General features: G+C 38.8%; 1 protein-coding gene across 4 annotated transcripts in view; it reads right to left on the bottom strand.

Annotated features, from left to right (window-relative positions):
* The window catches only part of ELAPOR2 (endosome-lysosome associated apoptosis and autophagy regulator family member 2), a 289,732-nt gene that overhangs the window by 172,837 nt on the left and 96,073 nt on the right, over nt 1–20,822 (bottom strand). For all 4 annotated transcript variants that reach the window (XR_009008903.1, XR_009008904.1, XM_007170278.3 and 1 more), the window contains exon 3: nt 5,864–6,059. Coding sequence is in view for 2 of the 4 variants with exons in the window: in XM_007170278.3 (XP_007170340.2) it covers nt 5,864–6,059 (196 nt within the window). In the remaining 2 variants the exon portion in view is untranslated. The remainder of the gene's footprint in view (nt 1–5,863; nt 6,060–20,822) is intronic.

Below are 20,822 nucleotides of genomic sequence, written 5' to 3'. Positions count from 1 at the left end.
ATCGTCCTAGAAAAATCCAATTTAAAGTGAACCTAAATAAAATATAGATCACAGTGTCATAATACATAATAGGGGTAAAAGTCTGATTGGAAATTTTATCTAAAAAATAAAATGAAATATTAAGAAAATACACTAGTGAACAAAAGTTGGGTTGTAAATCTAACCATAAGCTAATTCTTAGATTAATCAATAATGAGTCACGTGCCAACTTTTGGGCCAGAAAAAATTTCCAGCCAAACTGTATGACAGCACAACTTATTATCCTTCTCTTCAAATTTAACTTTCTATCTGGATGATAAGTGAGATTTTGGCAAATTATTTTCTTTTTACTAACAGGAAAAAAAAAAAATTTGAATGAAAGACTGAGACTTCCACATCCCATCATGACTCACTAATTGGTATTGGATTTGCCCTTTTCTTTAACAATCTAGTAAACTAAACAAAACACGTGAGCCATGTTCAGGCATTGACAACAGGCAGTGCAGCACTGAGATTCTTGACAGCAGGAAAACACATGAGACAAAGCCCAAATTGACCCTGACCTCATTCTTCAGGACACTTTCCAGACCATGGCACTGGGAGATAGCACCCAAGCAGAGCACAGTGATCTCACTGAGCCAAGGAGCAGGGATGAATGTTTGGGGCAGCTGAAACAACTGGAATTTTCAGGCCTGAGATGCAGAGAAAACAGGGGCTCCAGAAGTCCATATGGAGTTTCTCTGAAGGCCCAGGCTTGGGTCTGGAGTGGGCAGGCCTACCAGCGAACAGCCATTGCAAAGCTAAGACATAATCAGAGAGGTCACTTTTATGGGAGTCGCTAGAGCTCCAGGCCAGCCAGAAAGGAGAAAACTTAATAACCCCATTGGACATTCATCTGAGATTCCAGAATTGCCACACTTCAGGAATAAGGGCCACGTCCTAGAGTAGGTATCAGCAAATTTTTTCATAAAGGCGTGGAGAGTCAATAGTTTTGGTTTTATGAACCATCTGGTCTCTCCTGCAGTGCTTAACTAGGCCACTGTAGTTCAAAAGCGGCCATAGACAATATATAAATAAATGAGTGCAGCTGTGTTCCAATATAACTTTACTTACAAAAACCGAGGGAGAGCCCACAGGCCACAGTGTGCCCAACTCTTGCCCTAGAGTAAAAACCATGACCTAGAACTAAGTGTGAAACCAGTATCGAGCCACCCTAAAAAAAAAATTTTAAAACCAGACCTGACGAGATCAAGGCATTCTTCTCATAAATAAACTGCCTTCCGAAACAAAATCCAACACCTTTTAAAATGAAAGAAAAAAATAATCCACATTCCCTACATCTTAACATTCATGATGCCCAAGATACAATAAAAATTTACTAGAAATGCAAAGAAGTGGGGAAGTATGACCCTTAATTGAGAAAAAAGATAATCAAAAGAAACAGACAGGGGCTTCCCTCGTGGTGCAGTGGTTAAGAATCCGCCTGTCAGTGCAGGGGACATGGGTTCCAGCCCTGGTCTGGGAAAATTCCACATGCCGTGGAGCAACTAAGCCCATGCGCCACAACTACTGAGCCTACGCTCTAGAGCCCGTGAGCCACAACTACTGAGCCCACATGCCACAACTACTTAAGCCCACATGCCTAGAGCCCATGCTCCGCAACAGGAGAAGCCACGGCAATGAGAAGCCTGTGCACCAGAACGAAAAGCAGCCCCCACTCGTCGCAACTAGAGAAAGCCCATGTGTAGCAACGAAGACCCAATGCAGCCAAAAATTAATAAATAAATTTATTAAAAAAATAAAACAAAAGAAACAGAACTATTTAAGACAGCTCTTCAAAATATAATCGACAATATGAAATAAAAGATAAATACAGTGCGTGAAGGGATGAGGAATCTCAACTATTTTAAGGGAAATAAAACCATTCTTAAAACTAAATGGAAATTCTAGAACTGAAAATTACAATACAAGAAATTGAAAATTCAACAGATGAGCTTAAGATCAAGTTTGAGACTGAAAAAGAAATAGTCAATGACACAGCAATAGAAACTATGTAATCTGAAGTCTAAGAGAAAAAAATTGGGGAAAAAATAGAGGCTCAGTGACTTTTGGACAACACCAAGTGGCCTAACATACACATAACTGGAATCATAGAAGGAAAAGAGGGAGAGAAAGGGGCAGAAAAACGTTATTGGTGAAACAGTGGTTAACATAATTCCCAAATTTGGTGACAATATCAACCTACATATTCAAGAAGCTCAGTGAACTTCAAGCAGAGTAAATACAAAGAAAACCACACCATCACAGTCAAACTGTTGAACAGCAAAGATATAAACTACTATTTTATAAGTAGTCAGGGAAGTAAAAACACATTACATAGAAGGGAACTAACCATACAAAATACAGCTAATTTTTTTTATCACAAACAAGGGAGAGATTCAGAGGTACTGGAACATCTTTAAAGCATGGAAACAGAAAAGTAAAAGCCCAGAGTCATACGTCCAACAAAATATTCTTCAAAACTGATGCTAAAATAAAGATATTTTTAGGTTAAACAAAAAAAAGCTGAGAGAATTTGTGAGCAGCAGACCTGCATTATAAGAAATGATAAAGAAAATTTTACAGGATGAAAAAAATAATACTGGATAAACATGCCAACCTATATACAGGAGGAAAGAGCACCAGTAATGGTAAATATGTAGATAAGCATATTTTTATCTCTTAAGTTTTTTAAAAAACAATTGATTTTTTAAAATTAATTTATTTATTTTTGGCTGTGTTGGGTCTTCGTTGCTGCACGTAGGCTTTCTCTAGTTGTGGTGAGCAGGGGCTACTCTTCATTGCGGTGCGCGGGCTTCTCATTGCAGTGGCTTCTCTTGTTGCAGAGCACGGGCTCTAGGCACACAGGCTTCAGTAGTTGTGGCTCGTGGGCTCTAGAGCACAGGCTCAGTAGTTGTGGCGCATGGACTTAGTTGCTCCACAGTATGTGGGATCTTCCCAGACCAGGGCTCGAACCCGTGTCCCCTGCACTGGCAGGCAGATTCTTAACCACTGCACCACTAGGGAAGTCCCATCAATTGATTCTTTTTAAAACATTTCATTGTATTATTGGGTTTATAATGTGTTCCTAAATATAATATATAATCATAGCTAAAGATGAGGGTGTAAAGGGAACTACACTGGTGTAAAACTTTACGTATTACATAAAACTTACATATTATATAAAAGTACAATAATAATGCTAATAACACTTTAAGAATAGATATTGTAATGTGTGGCCTTTGTAAGATATCTGAAGATATAAAAACACTAACCATAACAGAAAACACTGATAAATTGTACTTTTTCAAAAGTTAAAGTTTTGTTTATCATAGGACACCAGTGAGAAAATGAAAAGGCAAAAGCTACAGACAGAAGGAACTATTACACACACATACATGTATTTCTGCATGCATATGTGTATATTATATGTTAAATATTATATATATTCATGACATGATCTCATGTCTAGCATACACAAAGAACTCCTACAGCTCAATAATAAAGTGACCCCCCAAAAATAGCAAATGGGTAAAACATTTTGACGCTTAACACACACACACACACACACACACACACACACACATACACACACACACAGACGCAGAAAACATATGGACAATGGACAGACATATGAATAGTGCTCAACACCTTTATAAAGAAGGGAAATGCAAATAAAAACCACAAGGAGATATTATTTCTCATACACACACTTAGAAAGACTAAAATAAAACAAGACTTGACAATACAAATGTTGGTAAATATGTACAACAACTAGAGTTCAAACGCACTGCTGGACTCTAATGCTACAACCATTTTGAAAAGCTCTTAGTCAGTTTCTTATAAAGGTCAATGAACATCTTTCCATATGACCCAAGCAACTAAAAAGAAGTAAAAAGAATACAAGATTGGGTGGACCGAAAAAAGGAAGAAAGGAAAAAAGGAGGGAGGGAAGAAGGGAGATAAGCAAAAAAGTAACAGGCTGAAATTTACACTGAGACAGTTATACTCAATACACTGAAAAATTTCTGCTTATCATTCAATCTCTTTAATGAATAAACAATTCCAAGTTTATTGGAATTAGAAAAAGAAGCCACAGCAATATCTCCTGCCTACCAAGACAAAGATCTGAGGTCTCATAACATCCTACTAGTACCTTCCTCTAAGGAACTCTTTTATTTAAAAAAATTGAATTAAATTATACACACACACGTTTCCCCCGTTACACAAAAGTACAGCGTTCCTATGAAACCTTTAGTAAGCTGAAATGGCGCAAAGCAAAGAAGCAATTACCTTAGGCCACATCTTGCTAATGGATTTACAAAATAAATCAAGATAAAGCATAGATCCCAGAAACAGTTCAAAGTTACGGCGGCTTGATGCTGAGATGCCGCGTGGAGTTCCAGGAAAGAGCTTGGTGGAGCCACTCTCGCTGCCCATGGCGCACACTGCCGCTAAGACAGCCCCCCTTGCTGCAAAACCAATGCTGAACAGTATTTTTGCTTTCTGCCCTTTTTTTTTTTTTTTTTTATAAAAACGAAAATCCTCCTCAGATTTCTTTTGGTTAGCAAAAACAGGTACTAATATAGGTTTTTCATAAAAGCGAAATGATATAAAGCAACCTTTGGAAAAGCAGGGGATGCTTGTGTGTGTGTGTACATACATAAATATACAGCAGGGGTTTGAACTGCATGGGTCCAGTTATACGCAGATTATTTTCACTAAAGACACATTACAGTACTACTTGATCCATGGTTGGGTGAATCCGCCAGATGCCGAAGGGTGGATACAAAAAGCCAACTGTTAAGTTATAAGTGGATTTTCAACTCAAAGGAGGATCGGTACCCGTAACTCCCACATCGTTCATGGGTCAACAGTGTTATGTATGTGTGTACATATATACAGTGTTATGTATGTGTGTACATGTATATACAAACATGTATATATACACACATATACATTTTATATATAGTTAGAATTATTAGATATAACAATTCTGTTAATGCTATCTAACGTCACAACCCTACGTGATGAAATGACTGTTATCAGAAGAGTAAAAATGTCACCTGGCAGAGAGAGAGACAGCTATATAAAGCAAGGGGGAATGGAGGGAGGGTAAGAAGGAGGGAGAAGCAAACACATCTGTTATCACAGCTAAATAATTCCCCAGCGTCTTTAGCTCACGGTAAAAATACTGAGTCGTGAGAAACCATCTTTGTCAGAAGGTAGCCCGAGGCCTAAAGTTAAATTCTCCTAAACATGGCCATGTGAAAGGGGAATGTTACATAGTCAATACAAGAAAACAGGAAGGGTAAGAGCCCAAAGATAAACATTTTGTATTTTTTCAAAACAGTTTATCATTCCTCCAATGTTGTCACAGGCAAACCTAATAATCTCCTATTAAAAAGGTGGAAATTAAGTAAAGGTGCTTTCTACTTTAGGTGTTTAACCCACTCTGTAACCGGAGACACTCAAGTGTCAAAATGAAGGTTATACATTTTTCCTCTCAGGGGAAAAGAAAAAACATTGAAGTTATTCATTAAAATTAGAGAAGGGTTTGTAGAAACACCACTGACTTTAGTATAGTTATAAATGTATTATTAGAAAATTAATTTGTTTTCTTAAGAGCTTTATTGAACTTTTTGCATACAGTATCTATTATGTCCTAAGAGCAACTATTTTAACCTCATGAAAGTTCAGCTACATTATTCATAAGGACTGTTCAAAAAAACTGTGACTATTTGCAATTAGTTTATCTATAATCCCAATCACTACCAAGATTATCCTCAACATCTTTCTGGAAAAGAGCAACCACACCCTTCTCAAGGCTCCTTTGGATTCTTACTTGTTACAGCCATCTGGCCTGCTGTCAGAAGGGCCGACCACAGTGTCCATGAATGTTGCAACGTTGGAAAATCCTGCCGGCAGTTCATCCCATTCATCAAATTTGATGCCACTGCCCAAGGAGTAGGTGCCTTCACCACACTTACTGCATACCTGGTTCTTCATTTCTAGATACTCCCCAGAAGCACAGGAGAAAGCTGGAAGGCAGAAGAATGTATAATCCATTAGTCATCACACCCCCCCATCAATTTCCTCCCCTTCACACTGTCACCAGCATTATTTTTATAAAGCTCTGATCAGGTCACACCCTGATTAAAGCTTTCCAAAGTCTCCCTTATCACTACATGCACTTCACAGTCTGACCCCGACCTATTTTACCGGGCTCATCCCTTGACCCATTCTCTTCCAACCATAACAAAATTCTTATCACTCCCAGAATATTTCAACCTCTTTCTTGCCGCTGTGGTCTTTCTTCTGAGACGCTGACCAACGCACCTGCTCACCTGGAAAACTCCCATGTTCGTAAGTCAAAAAACGACCCTCTTCAGAACAGAAGATGGGGCCTTACCCCACCAGGCAGTCAACTGTGCCTCTCTCTGTGCTCCTGCAATACTCTTCTCATAATACCCCCCTTAAAGATAGACAGACGGATGGATGGATAGATAGGTATCACTTATCAATTGATGTGAGACTTCAAGCTTCCAGAAAGCAGGGATCATTGTTATTTTTGAATTCCTAATTGTACTGGGCAAATACTGAGTGCAAATAAAGGGCTGAACCAGTGAGTGACATAAACATAAAGGGGATAATGAGAGGGTAGTGCTTCACATGCAATAGCTAAACAAGTATCTCCACCATGAATCCATGTTTTCACTATTCACGACTCCCACGGAGTCATTTCCACAACCTCCTCCTTTTTACTGATGTCAAGTTCTGTGCTAATGTTCAGAACTAGAACCAGAAAACAGCAGCCACAGGAAATGCGCAGGACAGCTGACACAGTTATAGGAAAGACGGCAATTCTGCCGCTAAGGTATTATTCATTCAGCAAATGCAAATCTGTGTCCCCCAAGAGTGTGGCTCGGTGCTCAGAGCAGTATTAGTCACTCAAACGTAGCAAAGAGCTTTCTAATCCTTTAATCAGGATATTAAAGAAACAAGAACAAAAGAAGACCTCTAAATTATCCAAGGAAGAAAAACAAATCTCCCAGCAGAGAGTGAAGCAGCAAAACTTCACATTTAGCTAAACTCCCTTTTAGAATACATTTGGAAATGTAACAAGAAATAAAACAAGCTAATTTTGAAAAAACAAATTAAAGAAATAGAGCTAAAACCCACACTCATCTACTTACTTATCCACTGAATAAATGTTTTTCTTCAGAAAAGCTTAAGATGCTGTACAATGAATTTCTAACCCTCAAATCAACATCCCTAAATTAGCAGAACATCAGAAAATAAGGAAAGGTTAGGCAAAAAGTATTGCATGCTGGCTATAAGGTCAAAACTATCTTGGGGTCAAGTTGTACCACTCCCTAAATCTGTGACCTTGAGTGAGATACGTCACCTCTCCGGGTCTCAGTTTCTATCTCTGAAAAAATAAGATAATAATCATAGTGCTGCCTGACAGAGCTATAATGAGAAACTAAAAAATAGTATAAAGTGGTTAGCACACTGCCTTGCCTTTAATAAATGCTCACAACACGTGATTATGATCACTACAACATACCAAGAAAGAAACAGTTATAGAAAAAAATTTATTTTACTTTTTATGGTTTATAGGTCTTCTAGCAAACTGATAAAGAATACCATAAACCAAGAGCCCACATTACACTAAATCAAGGGTCAGCAAACTAGAGCTCACAGGCCAAATCCGGCCTGCTACCTGTTTTTGTAAATAAAGTTTTATTGAAACACAGTCATAACGGTTCATAGACATATTGTCTATAGCTGCTTTCACACCGCAGTGGCAGAGGTGAATAGCTGTGAGAGAGACTGCACTGCCTGCCAAACTGAAAATATTTACTTTCTGATAAAACAAAGTTATCTTTGAAGACAGTTTAGTCTAGTGTCCAAAACTGAACTTTTAACTTAAATAGTAAGAAGTAACTTTTTATGATAAGTTGTTAAAAGGGACCCTAGACTCTAAAAAGGAGATGATTGTGTTTGTATTATTTCAGAGAGTGTCCATTGCCCTTTAAAGTCATTAAGAATATCGCCAACTCTTTCGGAGGTATTTCTCTAAGGTCAGAAGGAAAACTGAGAGATAACGTTAACAGTAAATGTATTGAGTATAACACAGCCAATTCTTTTTACTCACAGTAGTTATACAAAGTTATCGTGAAAACTAAACTGGCAAATAATGAACCATTGCTCCTGGGGAAAATACAGGCTTAGGCTCCTATGATTCTCTAGTCACAATATCTTCATCAACAAGTCACAGTATCATCTTCATCAATATCTTGTTTTATGGGTTTTTCAGCCAGAAAACATCTTATTTAAAAAATATTGTTGATTCATTAACATTAAACTTATGGCCAACGGCACTAATACTTATACTTGAACTAAGCTTATTTAACAAGTGAATTTTCTCCAAAAGGCAAGGGACAGCCTTCTTGCACTTAGGATCACTAGCCAGCACTTCAGCACTATTTTAAACAGTAAGATCACCAATAAAAGGCATAAGAATGCAAAAAAAAGGCGTTCAATAGACTGTGCAAACGACATTGTTGGTAGTATGCGAAATGAAATAAGGAGGCAGCCTGTCACCGTCTTCAACCTCAGCTGGGACCACATGGTCGGGTGACTCATTTTTACTGCTCTGTACATGTCTGCAAATGACAGTGAAAGTATTACATGGACTGATTTGAGAGTTACAAATAAATTTTTTAAGGTAGGTAAATTTGCAAATATGGAATCCATGAATAATCAGGATTGATGTGTTTTAATAGACCTGTGAAGGAGGAAGATACTATGCCCATTCGCCAGAAGCAGAAATTGATGCACAGTACAATTAAATAACCCTATTAGAAAATTATCCAATTAACAAGTGGCAAAGATGATATTCAAATTTAGCTCTCTGATTCCAAAGCTCACGTCCCAAGAAAATTCAATTCAAGCAATATTATAATCAATGCAAAAAGAGCAAGTAATGTCAAATTAATTCATTATTATATTTCACATCTTTCTTCATTTGCTGTCTTGAACTGTTAAAAAATATTCATGTGCATTATAAAGCAATAACAATTCCCTACCCCCAGGTATCTTATGAAATTTTTAATATATTATAGCTGAAACACACACATTTACGAAATATTTTAGCAAGTTACTAACTTCCATACGCCTCAATGTCCACGCCTATAAAAGGAAAATAATAGTAATATCTATCTCCAAGAGTTTTGGGAGTAAATGAGATATTCCATATAAAACATTTAGCAGTGTGCCTGACATAAAGCACATAATAATTGTTAGCTGCAATTATTAATAATATAATTCAGGGGTCTGGGACAATCAGAATTCTGCCACTGGATTGATGATTTTACATCTCTTTAGAATAATTACATGGTCAAAGTTACTTGAATAGGTATAGGGCCTTTAGTAATACAGAGGAGCTAAACAGTCTACAGCTTTTTGTATTTTAATTATTGCCTCCTCCTCAATCTTTTTTTCCACCCTGGAAGCCAGCTCTAGAGCCACACGTCAAAGGAAAGGAAGAGCCACACGTTCTTATTAAACACAATTTACTCCATGAGATGATGTCAACATGGCCCTACTGACCTCTTCAGGCAGGCACCAACGAGGACCAGCTTTTCCTTTTCTTATACCTTCTGTCCTAACCACATCTACTTTCTACTTTGACACTGCTTTCTTGGCCTTTGGTTTTTAGTTGAATTAGAAGGGTTTTTATAATCTTAAGGACTATATTCTTCATTCAAATTTGCTTACAGTACAACATAAGACTTTTTAAAATTAAAATATAGTTGATTTACAATGTTGTGTTAGTGTCTGGTGTACAGCAAAGTGACTCAGTTATACATATATATACATATTCTTTTTCATATTCTTTTCCATTATGGTTTATTATAGGATACTGAATATAGTTCCCTGTGCTATACAGTAGGACCTTGCTGGTTATCTATTTCATATATAGCAGTTTGTATCTGCTAATCCCAAACTCCTAATTTATTCCTCCCTCACCCCCTTTTGCCTTTGGTAACCGTAAATTTGTTTTCTATGCCTGTGAGTCTGTTTCTGTTTTATAAATAAGTTCATTTGTGTCATAGTTTAGATTCCATATGTAAGTGATATGAGATGTATGGTATTTGTCTTTCTCTCTGGCTTCCTTCACTTAGTATGATAATCTCTAGGTCCATCCATGTAGCTGCAAATGGCATTACTTCATTCTTTTTTATGGCTGAGTAATATTCCATTGTATATTTGGACCACATCTTCTTTATCCATTCATCTGTCCATGGACATTTAGGTGGCTCCCATGTCTTGGCTACTGTAAGTAGTGCTGCAGTGAACATTGGGGTGCATGTATCTTTTTGAATTATAGTTTTCTCCAGATGTATGCCCAGAACTGGGACTGCTGGATCATATGGCAACTCTATTTTCAGTTTTTTAAGGAACCTCCATACTGTTCTCCATATTGGCTGTACCAATTTACATTCCCACCAGCAGTGTAGGAGGGTTCTCTTTTCCCCACACCCTCTCTAGCATTTGTTATTTGTAGACTTTTTAATGATGGCTATTCTGACTGGTGTGAGGTGGTACCCACTGTAGTTTTGATTTGCATTTCTCTAACAATTAGCCATGTTGAACATGTTTTCATGTGCCTAGTGGCCACCTGTATGTCTTCTTTGGAGAAATGTCTATTTAGATCTTCCGCCCATTTTTTGATTGGGTTATTTGGTTTTTTGTTACTGAGATGTACGAACTATTTGCATATTTTGGAAATTAAACTCTTGTCAGTCGCATCATTTGCAAATATTTTCTCCCAGTCCATAGGTTGTCTTTTCCTTTTGTTTATAGTTTCCTTTGCTCTGCAAAAGCTTATACGTTTGATTATGTCCCATTTGTTTATTTTTACTTTTCTTTCTATTGCTTTGGGAGACTGACCTATGAAAACAATGCTACAATTTATGTCAGAGAATGTTTTGCCTATGTTCTCTTCTAGGAGAACTATATATACTCTACTATACATAATATATATACTATAGAGTATATATACTATATACTACTATAAAGATAGAAATATGCAGGTGTGGAAAAAAACATTTATACCCATTTGTCCCCAACCAGCAAATGGCTGGGCAACTTACTTAACCCTCCTTGCCTCCATGCATTCACATTCCAAGGATGACACGGCTTTCCCCTCCTCCTTCACAGGACTGTTTGTGGTCCTATGAGAAACTGAAAACCACTCTGAGAATAAAATATGACATGAAAATTTAAAGCTTTACTATCATCATGCAACCACCCCGTACAATGTACCAAATAATAGTCTCTGAATTGAATCATTTATATGCTGATTATCATCTATGATTTATGCCTAACAATAAAGAACATCTATTTTTAATCTTTTCATCACAAGGACCTCTTAGTTTTGCTTTTCTTCCTTCAGAGACCTCATGCTATGGAAGATGATGGCTATGCTATGGAAGATGATGGCTATCAATTACCTTTATTCATAATTCATCCACTTTTGCTGCTTTCATTCAAAGTTATTACTAGAATTTCTTTTCTAAACAGTAAACAGCAATAAGAAGCAGTAATAAAATTTTCAGTTTACTTGTTCAATGAGATGTTGATGGTATAGGGAACCTATGCACTCTTATTACAGGTAAGTATATGGGAATCACACTATGTCACTCAACAGATATTTCTTATCTAGTATTTAGTAGGCAAACACTAGGCACCAAGGGTATTTTGGTGAATAAGATGGAAATAGTCCCTTCTCTCATGGAGCATCTAGTCTAGTCTAGTCTAGACTTATCTTCCTCAAAATAGACTGAATTTACATTTCACTAAGATAAATTCACTGTAAAACTATCATATCTGTTAACCTAAGTTAATAGCTAAATAAAAAATAGTTACATATATTTATTGGAAAATAATTAAATCAATTCCAGAATTAAGATGAGCCAATATATCTATTTTCTTCAATTGTCTCATTTCATTTACATAAGATAAATAAAACAAGGTTAAAGCTGCAGGCATTGTCATTACTGACTATACAAGAAGAACACTCTTCCGACTATTACTATTATTCACGGCCATTAAGGAAAGTACAAACAGGGAAAATAATGCACAGATTGTGGGTCTCAAAAATGATAAATTTTACCTTCATCCATCATTTAGCCAATCAATTATCATTATCAGATAATTAAAGCTTCAACTGCCCGCCAGGTTTATAATTCTTCCCACAGAAAACAAAAAGGAAGTAAGAAATGGCATCTAAAAAGAAGGTGAACATCGGCTTCAATCCAGCAAATCTCGGCTGCTCTTCCTCCCTCAGTGCCAGTGACAAGGAGAATGCTCAGACATTTTCTTTTCTAAGTTCTTATTTGCGAAATTCTTAAAGAAGAAAAATAATTTCTCTCATTTTACAAAAATGAAAGTGAGACAGGAAGACTCCAAAACAGTACATTAAAAGAGGCCATTTCTTATGATCCAGCAATCCCACTCCTGGGAATATACCCAGACAAAACTATTCAAAAAGATACATACATCCTTATGTTCGTTGCAGCACTGTTCACAATAGCCAAAACATGGAAACAACCTAAATGTCTATCGACAGATGAATGGATAAAGAAGATGTGGTGCATATATACAATGGAATACTACTCAGCCATAAAAAAGAACAAAATAATGCCATTTGCAGCAACACGGATGCAACTAGAGATGATCATACTAAGTGAAGTAAGTCAGAAAGACAAATACCATGTGATATCACTTATATGTGGAATCTAAAATATGACACAAATGAACCGACCTACAAAACGGAAACAGACTCATAGAGAACAGACTTGTGGTTGCCAAGGGGGGAGGGGGGAGGGAGAGGGATAGACTGGGAGTTTGGGGTTGGTAGATGCAAACTATTACATTTAGAATGGATAAACAACAAGGGCCTAATGTATAGCACAGGGAATTATATTCAGTATCCTGTGATAAACCATAATCGAGAAGAATATTTTAAAAATTCACACATATTATACACATATTATATACACGTGTAACTGAGCCGCTTTGCTGTAGAGCAGAGATTGGCACAACGCTGTACATCAGCTCTACTTCAATAGAACTTCTTTAAAAAGAAAAAGAGGCCATTTCTTGCTGATGTTCTTATTCACTGAAGGCATTTTTTCCCCTTGGCTGAAGGGAATCTTTGTTCTGTTTCATTGAGATTTTATTTGTCATAAGTGTGTTTTTCTTGTCAAAATCCACAAGGCAGCAATGCAGGCTGATTGTGAGTGCATCACCTGTCTGCCATGTTCAAGATAAGGTTGGAAGAGAATAACAGAAGGTAACACTATGCAAATTCTAACAGCAGCAGACACTGCAGTGTTCCTATGACGAGTAAATATTCATGAGCATTGAGGAGCTATATTGGTCTACTCCACTCTAATTCACAGGTGATGGAATATGAGGTATGATGTGATCATAGAATGAATAAATTATGATATGTAATAACACTTAAAACTATCAGAATGACCAAAAGGGACTTTCGAGATCACCTGGTACAAACCCTCCCAATATGGATGCCAAGTTTCCTCATCTGTGTGACCTAGAGCATCTTAGTTCAACTTTTCTACAGTCACCACAGGCAGACTCACTATCTATGAGTCTCATGACTCCTATGACTCTCTACCTAATAAATAGACTCCCTGCAGTACCAGGGAGCCAAAAGATTTTATTATAGCTAAGCTAAGAAAAATCCACTGTTCGTATTTGAAGTAAAGACGAATAGCATTCAAAAAACATACCTCTGCCCCAGAAGTCAAAAGACGTGAGTTCTAGTTCCAGCAGGGCTGCCTGGCCACACGTGGAGTTAACACACGAGCTGCTGTGCAGAGTCTGAAGTGGCACAGTTAAATGATCAGAACCGAATTCTTAAAGCCTGATGTTACCAATAACCACCTTCAACTTTCCATTAAGACTTGGGGATGAAGATGGGGGCCACAGAGATGTTTGTAAGTTCAGATTTGTGAAATTCTTTGACAGAGAAGGGAGAAAAAATAATTTTCACCTCTCATTTTTCAAAAATGAAAGGGAGACAGGAGACATACAAAGCAGTACATTAATACAAACCACTCTGGCCAATGTTCTCTAATTCACTGTTCTCTGAAAAGAATATTCAGTCAAAGGACTGCCTCTCCATCTCTGAAAATGAATTCTCACCTCTAACGTTCTTTCCAGCGAATGGGTCCTCACAGAACCCTAACAGCTAGGATGGTGTGACAGTCACTGCGCTTTGCAGAGAAGACTCATCAGCCAGAATACCTGCTCCCCCGCCTCCCCACCCCCCCAGAAAATATCACCAACTCCTGGTGTTACATAGAAAACTGATCCATGTAACACCACCGCTATAATCCCCATTAAATTAGTGGAGCCTAGATTAAAATTTCCCATCTTTTTTGCAAGCAAAAGCTAACTAAGGTAGATTCCATCTTTAAAAAAAAAAACCCACAAATGTACTTTATTGTGGCTTCTTGACTTCAGCGTTTGATGGGGAAGACGACAAATTCCAGTTCATCGAACACAGGATGACACAAGGTTTATGGGGAAAAAAAATCTAACAGCGAAGGTCAGGGGAAGGAAAATGTTGAGAGTATTTGATGAGGTCACCAAAGAGGGAAGAGCAATGCATCTGTGAAATCAGTTTTCTCAACTTCCAATTATGTCCCAACACTTTGATTCTTATCATCCGGAACTTTTCCTCTTCCTTAGAAAGTGTCGGTCACCCTGTACTTCCTGATAGTTTCTCTGCCCTTGATTTTGCCGTTTTGAGAGCTGAGTTCTCTCATCTCCTCATAAAACACTTTTTTTCAAAGAAGCTCCCTCGACCATAGCTCCCATCAGACACAATTGATGTGAAGCCTGTTTCTGATCTGTTATCGTAACAATCTCATGCGTTGCTGCCTTTCATCCACCACTCGCGTGTTGCTGAGCAGATTTAACTCCAACACTCTTCCCACCTGGAATAATGATGCGTCAACATCCCAAACTAAGCCTACTGAGGACAAAATGTTTCTGTCCTTTCATACGTAGAATAAAGTTTTACTACTCTGATTAGATCTCCGTGTTTCACCTATGGAAACGAAGCACCGAAGGCAGTCTCTAATTTGATGGCACCAAGGTAATTCAATCAACAAATATCCCAGTGTTTGCAGCTGCCTTAGGATCCAGGAGAGGATGACGGCTCCTCTCCTCTTGGGAAGAATGAAACAGGACTCTATTCTAAATTAAGAATTTCTGTAGTTGAAAAAATACCGATATTTTTCTAATACATGTTAGATAATGAATGCATACTGTATGTTATCAAGCACCAACAGTTTTCTAGACACAGAAAAAAAAAAAAAAAAACGCTAAGCCAGGATATAAGCAGTTATATCCTCATTGTATTTGAGGATATAACACAAATGTGCCTTACATTCAGAACGTTATTCCCTTACCTTTCAGAAAAATAGACACAATTAAGAATAAAATCTACAAGCAGGTCAGTAATCAATTAAAATAAACCCCCAAGCAATATATCGGAGCGTTTAGAGGCCATCTTTTAAAAACTCCACTTACCTATAGGAGATTTGCATCATGTTTCTATCAAGAGGTAAATGTAAGGTGACCACAATGCCTCAAGAAGGGGCCTAACAACTTGTTCAACAAACACTGTAGTCCTGTCCAAAGAGGCGCGACACCATAGGGGTTAAGAACACGGACCCAGGAGGCAGACTGCTCGGTTCCAAATCCCGGTTCTGCCTTTGACCTACCTGTGGGAGGTATCCCAGTGCCTCCTTCACAAGGTTGTTGGGATGACCGGGTTTGACTGAACACCTGTAAAGCATTTACAGCTCTGCCTGACATACAGCAAGTAAAGATTGGCTATTATACATTTTATTGTTATTTTCACTGTTATATTATTATATAATTATGACTCTGGGCACTATAGATTACATTTATCGTTCCATTTAAAGCCCTCAAACACCTGCGAATAGCCGTCTCCAGGTTAAAGTCCTTGGTGTAACACACTGAGCCTTTGAGATCTGTCAGAATCTCTGTCCCTGCTCACATTCTCCCTGAGTGCCATCCTCCCAGACCTCCCAGAGCCCCCAGGAAAACCCAGTGCTGCCTCTAAGTTGCACCTCTGCCCGCGTTTCCTCTCCCTCAAATGCCACTCTGCTTCATCGAGTGCGTGAACACCTTCTTTCAGGGTTCGCCTCAGAGATCCTCAGAAAATTAACACGTACGGCCCGTTAAGTATGACATTTAATCCCTGTCTCAACTCGAAGTCAGGGCACAGTTTTTCAGATAAACCTGCCAGGGGTCAGATAACTTTCCAAGGTGATTCAGTCTGCATTTCAAACTCACACCTGCTTCACTGTGAGGTCCTCTTGACTCCCTCCCTCCCCAGCAAGATCACGCTAGGTATTTGTATCTATCTTGCACTTTGCCCCATACTCAAAATAATTTATTACCCATGGGCTCCCTTATTAGAATGAAAAGTCCTGGAAAAACAGAAATCTCTTGTTCATTTATTTTTGGATCCCTATCATCAAGAATTTAGGAAATACTCAACAAATGTTTAGTGAACGAATTAAAACGCAATAAATACCTGTGGACTAAATATTTTGCTCAAGACATACAAGTCTGTTGAAGATCTGGGGTTTCGTCTGAGGTGTATATCACACCTGACCACGAACTGTGGGAGGCCTGGGACTGGACACCCATGCGGTAATGCTCCCACTGAGACTTACAGAGCAAAGAAGTTGTATGAAATTAGTTAAATCATAGCACAAGTAAGAACGTATAAAAATTTACTAAATTAGCCTGCCATGTGTATTTAAATATGTGTTCCTCCAAAACCGTTATATGCAGGAATTAGCAAAAGGGTGCAACTACCCATTGGATAAAAGAGTCCTATAATCAAATATACTTGGGAAACTCTGGGTAAAACAGAATGCAGTTAACACACAGTAAATGTTCTATAAATAATTACCATGTTTCTCAGAGACTTTATTATGAAAATGTGGACTGCATCCCTCCATCAAGGGGATACAGCATTCATCATTTTTTAAAAGTATTGGTATTTCACGACAAAAAACCTCAACACGCTTTTTTTGTTAACATGAAATATTTCTTGGGATGAGTATTCCACAGAACAGACTCCCAGCATGCTACGCAATCACCATTCAATACCAACCTACTCAATTTGCCCAGAGGCACTGGCTGCCATACCAATAACAACGCTACACAACTGAAATAGACTAGATATTGAATCCTGGGGAAGAGCCTACACTTCAAAGAGCTATGATCCCCCAAAAATGGATTTTTAAATATCCCACCCAGGAAGCTAAAGCCAACTCTCTTTCCATGAGAATCCTTCCTCTCTTTCAACTCCAAACTAGAATCAAAAGATGTTGACTCAAACTGTCACCTCTGCTTACTCCTTAAGGCCCATGAAATGTAGGTTATGACAATAGATCTGAGAGACACAATGGAAAAAGGAAAACAACTGTAGTCAAGGCGTTTTTTTCTAACCTGTATATAGCATTGCTTAATCTAAGAACCGAATATTAGTTTATATAAATACTGAAGTACAAGATTAAACAATGCCCACAATACTATAACTTGATGCTAACATACCAAATGGGATTACAAATATCTTAAATAGTCATCCCCAATTAGAAAATGATGCGTTAAGGTTGAAGTCAGGGGCGGAGAAATACGAGAAGGAGTAAGCAATAGAAGATACACACTCCCCAAAGGAAGAGACAGCTTATGTTTATTTCCCTTCAGTGCTCTAGACTTTTCTGAAAATATGTAAGGCAATAGGTAAAGGAATTCTCTCCTCACTCCTAGTAGCCAGGCTTTTATTTCTAAGGTTTGGTTTGAAACAAAAAGTCCCTTCTCCCCTCTGTGGTTGGTGAGAGAAGAGAGAAGAGAGAGAGAGAGAAGGTACCCCACCGAGGCAACCATTCCAAAATGACTATTGTTTTTGACAATCTAAGGAAGTCAAGAGGACACCCAGAGAGTCAAGGGAAGATTTTTTAAACTCTTATGCAAGAGGGAAGTGACGCAGCAGCGGAGAAGGGATGGAGTCAGAACAGGGGTTATATCCCCTCGTTCTGGGAGGAGGCAATGAATGCTGTGTTCAGGAGTGACATGCTACCTGCAAGCTGTGCCTGAGTGATGCCCGCGGACACAAGACTCAGCACCAGGGCTTGGAAGAAGCAGCAAAGTTCCCTGGAGCTAAGCCTGGAGCCAGCAGAAGGAAGGAGCGAGATGAAGTCATTTCAGTGGCCCACTGCAGCACTGCCTAAGACACTGAGGTTTCCAGAGCAGAGGGGACAGCAGGACAATGAGAAGCTGTGTCAGTTAATAACCAGAGGTCTCTGCATCCCACTTCCTGAGGGCAGCAAGCCTCAAGCTCACATACAGTCCTGGGATCCGCCACAGCAAAAACTGACGCCTGACTTCTCATTAACTTCACTCAGAGCCTTGTAGCCAGATTTTACATGATTTTTTTTAAAAATAAAGATATAATATAGCTTGCCCATCAATTCTATTTTTAAAAAATGTACAGGTGCTACATAAACATTCCCATAATCCCTTTCCTAAGGAAAGGCCTCCTCTACTGCTTCCTTCTGAGAAAGGGGGAAAGATCTAGCTAATTACATTTTGAAGAATCTATAGGAATTTCCACCGAGGCCACATTCTGGGTTTTGCTTCACTGAGAGACACTAGGATCTGGGGAAATTATGTCTCACACAACCATCGCCCTAAATATTTTTCACTTACTTGAAGCTGCCACGTTCCGCGTTTTTCTTTTCTTTCATGTGGCCCAACTGCTGGGCCATATCACCAAAATGTAAGTGCTGAGTCTAGTGTCTGTGGGCATCACCCCCCCATCGCAGGTTTGGGCCTCACTCTGGCGCAGCTTGCAAGTAACATGCCACTCCTGAACCCCAACACTTTCATCCTCTTTTATCCTTGAAGCACAAACATCGAATACCTTCCCTTGACGATGGCCAGTGACAGAGCATTATGCCACACCATCCCCACCCCAATGGGGCCCTGGAAGCTCCTCCAGGCTGTCAGCTTCAAGTGGCAATCTAACTCAGTGGGTAAGAGACAGGCTCTGGAATCAAACATGTCTGTACTTGAACCCCAGATCTGCCATGTCCTGGCTATATGACCCGACCTGCAGTAACTTATTTCACCACTTTAAGCCTGAGTTTTCTCATCAGTAAAGTGGAAATACTAAGACTAGCTATCTGAGATGGTTGTTGTGAGGATACAACAGAAAATGATGAAAAGCTCCAAGCACGATGTTTAGCATGTAATCTGTATATGAGAAATGGTAGCTATTACTAGCAGTAGAAAATCTAAGCCACTGAAGGAATATTCAGTTATTACCATAACTGCCTTCAGCAGTGAGTTTCAAAATAACTTGCCTTTACCATACAAAAAAAAAGTCACAATCAGAGGCCAGACTAATAACTTCCAGAGCTGATATAAGTATACGACACAAAAATACGTGTAAATTCAGATTTCAGACAAACTACCAAGATAAAAAATGCCCCAGGGCTTCCCTGTGGCGCAGTGGTTGAGAATCTGCCTGCCAATGCAGGGGACACGGGTTCGAGCCCTGGTCTGGGAGGATCCCACATGCCGCGGAGCAACTGGGCCCGTGAGCCACAACTACTGAGCCTGCGTGTCTGGAGCCTGTGCTCCGCAACAAGAGAGGCCGCAATAGTGAGAGGCCCGTGCACCGCGATGAAGAGTGGCCCCCGCTCGCCGCAACTAGAGAAAGCCCTCGCACAGAAATGAAGACCCAACACAGCCAAAAATAAATTAATTAATTAATTTTAAAAAAAAAAAAAAGCCCCAGCCATGACATAAGTAGTATCATTTCAGGGTATCATTTTTAAAGTAAGTACTATCATCGTTTAAAGTGATAAACAACTAATAGTGAGTTTACTAGACCAAGTTCTTAGAGCAGTTCAAGCTGGCATGTCAAATTCATAACATTATCTGTGGAAGATCATAGTAAATAATGAGCAAAAACATCCCTGGCAACATTCAAATAGAAATAATTTGTATTGAAGCATCAGTTCTGAAACAGATTTTTAAACCCTTGGCCAATAAATTTAATCACTAGTGTCCTGGTAAGTGTTGAACAACCGGCTCTCAAGAGGCACCTGATTTGTAGTGTTTGCCAATTCCCATGGTGTAAATACTCCACCATGGCCCATTTCAAAGGAACAATCAGTTCTCAAAAGCCAGTACCAGCCAACAGCAGCACACCACTTAGATACAGAGTAGTATTCAAAATGCTTACACACTCCACCTCAATAGGGCTGTTTACAAGGAACCAAGGAATTAGCCCACAAGTAAAAGGCAAATATAGATAAATGACATACGGATTTTCTAGGAAGGTGACAGAAGCAATTTTGCAATGAGCTAATGCCACAGGCAATACTCAGGCTGTTTCCCTTTTAACTGCAATCCTCCCTCACTGAGAGCTGGTCCTCTTTCTGCACAGGTGGCCACATATACCCCAGCCTTGGATCATCTTCATATCCACTGACCCCACTATCCTCTTAAGATTCTTGCTAGACCCAAGTCTTTCTCTGGTAACCTGGGTTCTTAGGTTCTCTCTATATTCATTTAATATCATTCACCAAGAAATAATGGCTTTCTTCCTTAATTTTCCTCCGAAGACTTGCCGTCTTCCTGTC

The sequence above is a fragment of the Balaenoptera acutorostrata genome, chromosome 7 (assembly GCF_949987535.1).
Source record: "Balaenoptera acutorostrata chromosome 7, mBalAcu1.1, whole genome shotgun sequence".
Classification (NCBI taxonomy): Eukaryota; Metazoa; Chordata; class Mammalia; order Artiodactyla; family Balaenopteridae; genus Balaenoptera; species Balaenoptera acutorostrata.
The sequence above is the reverse complement of the archived record's forward strand: the minus strand, read 5'-3'. Positions and strand labels throughout refer to the sequence as shown.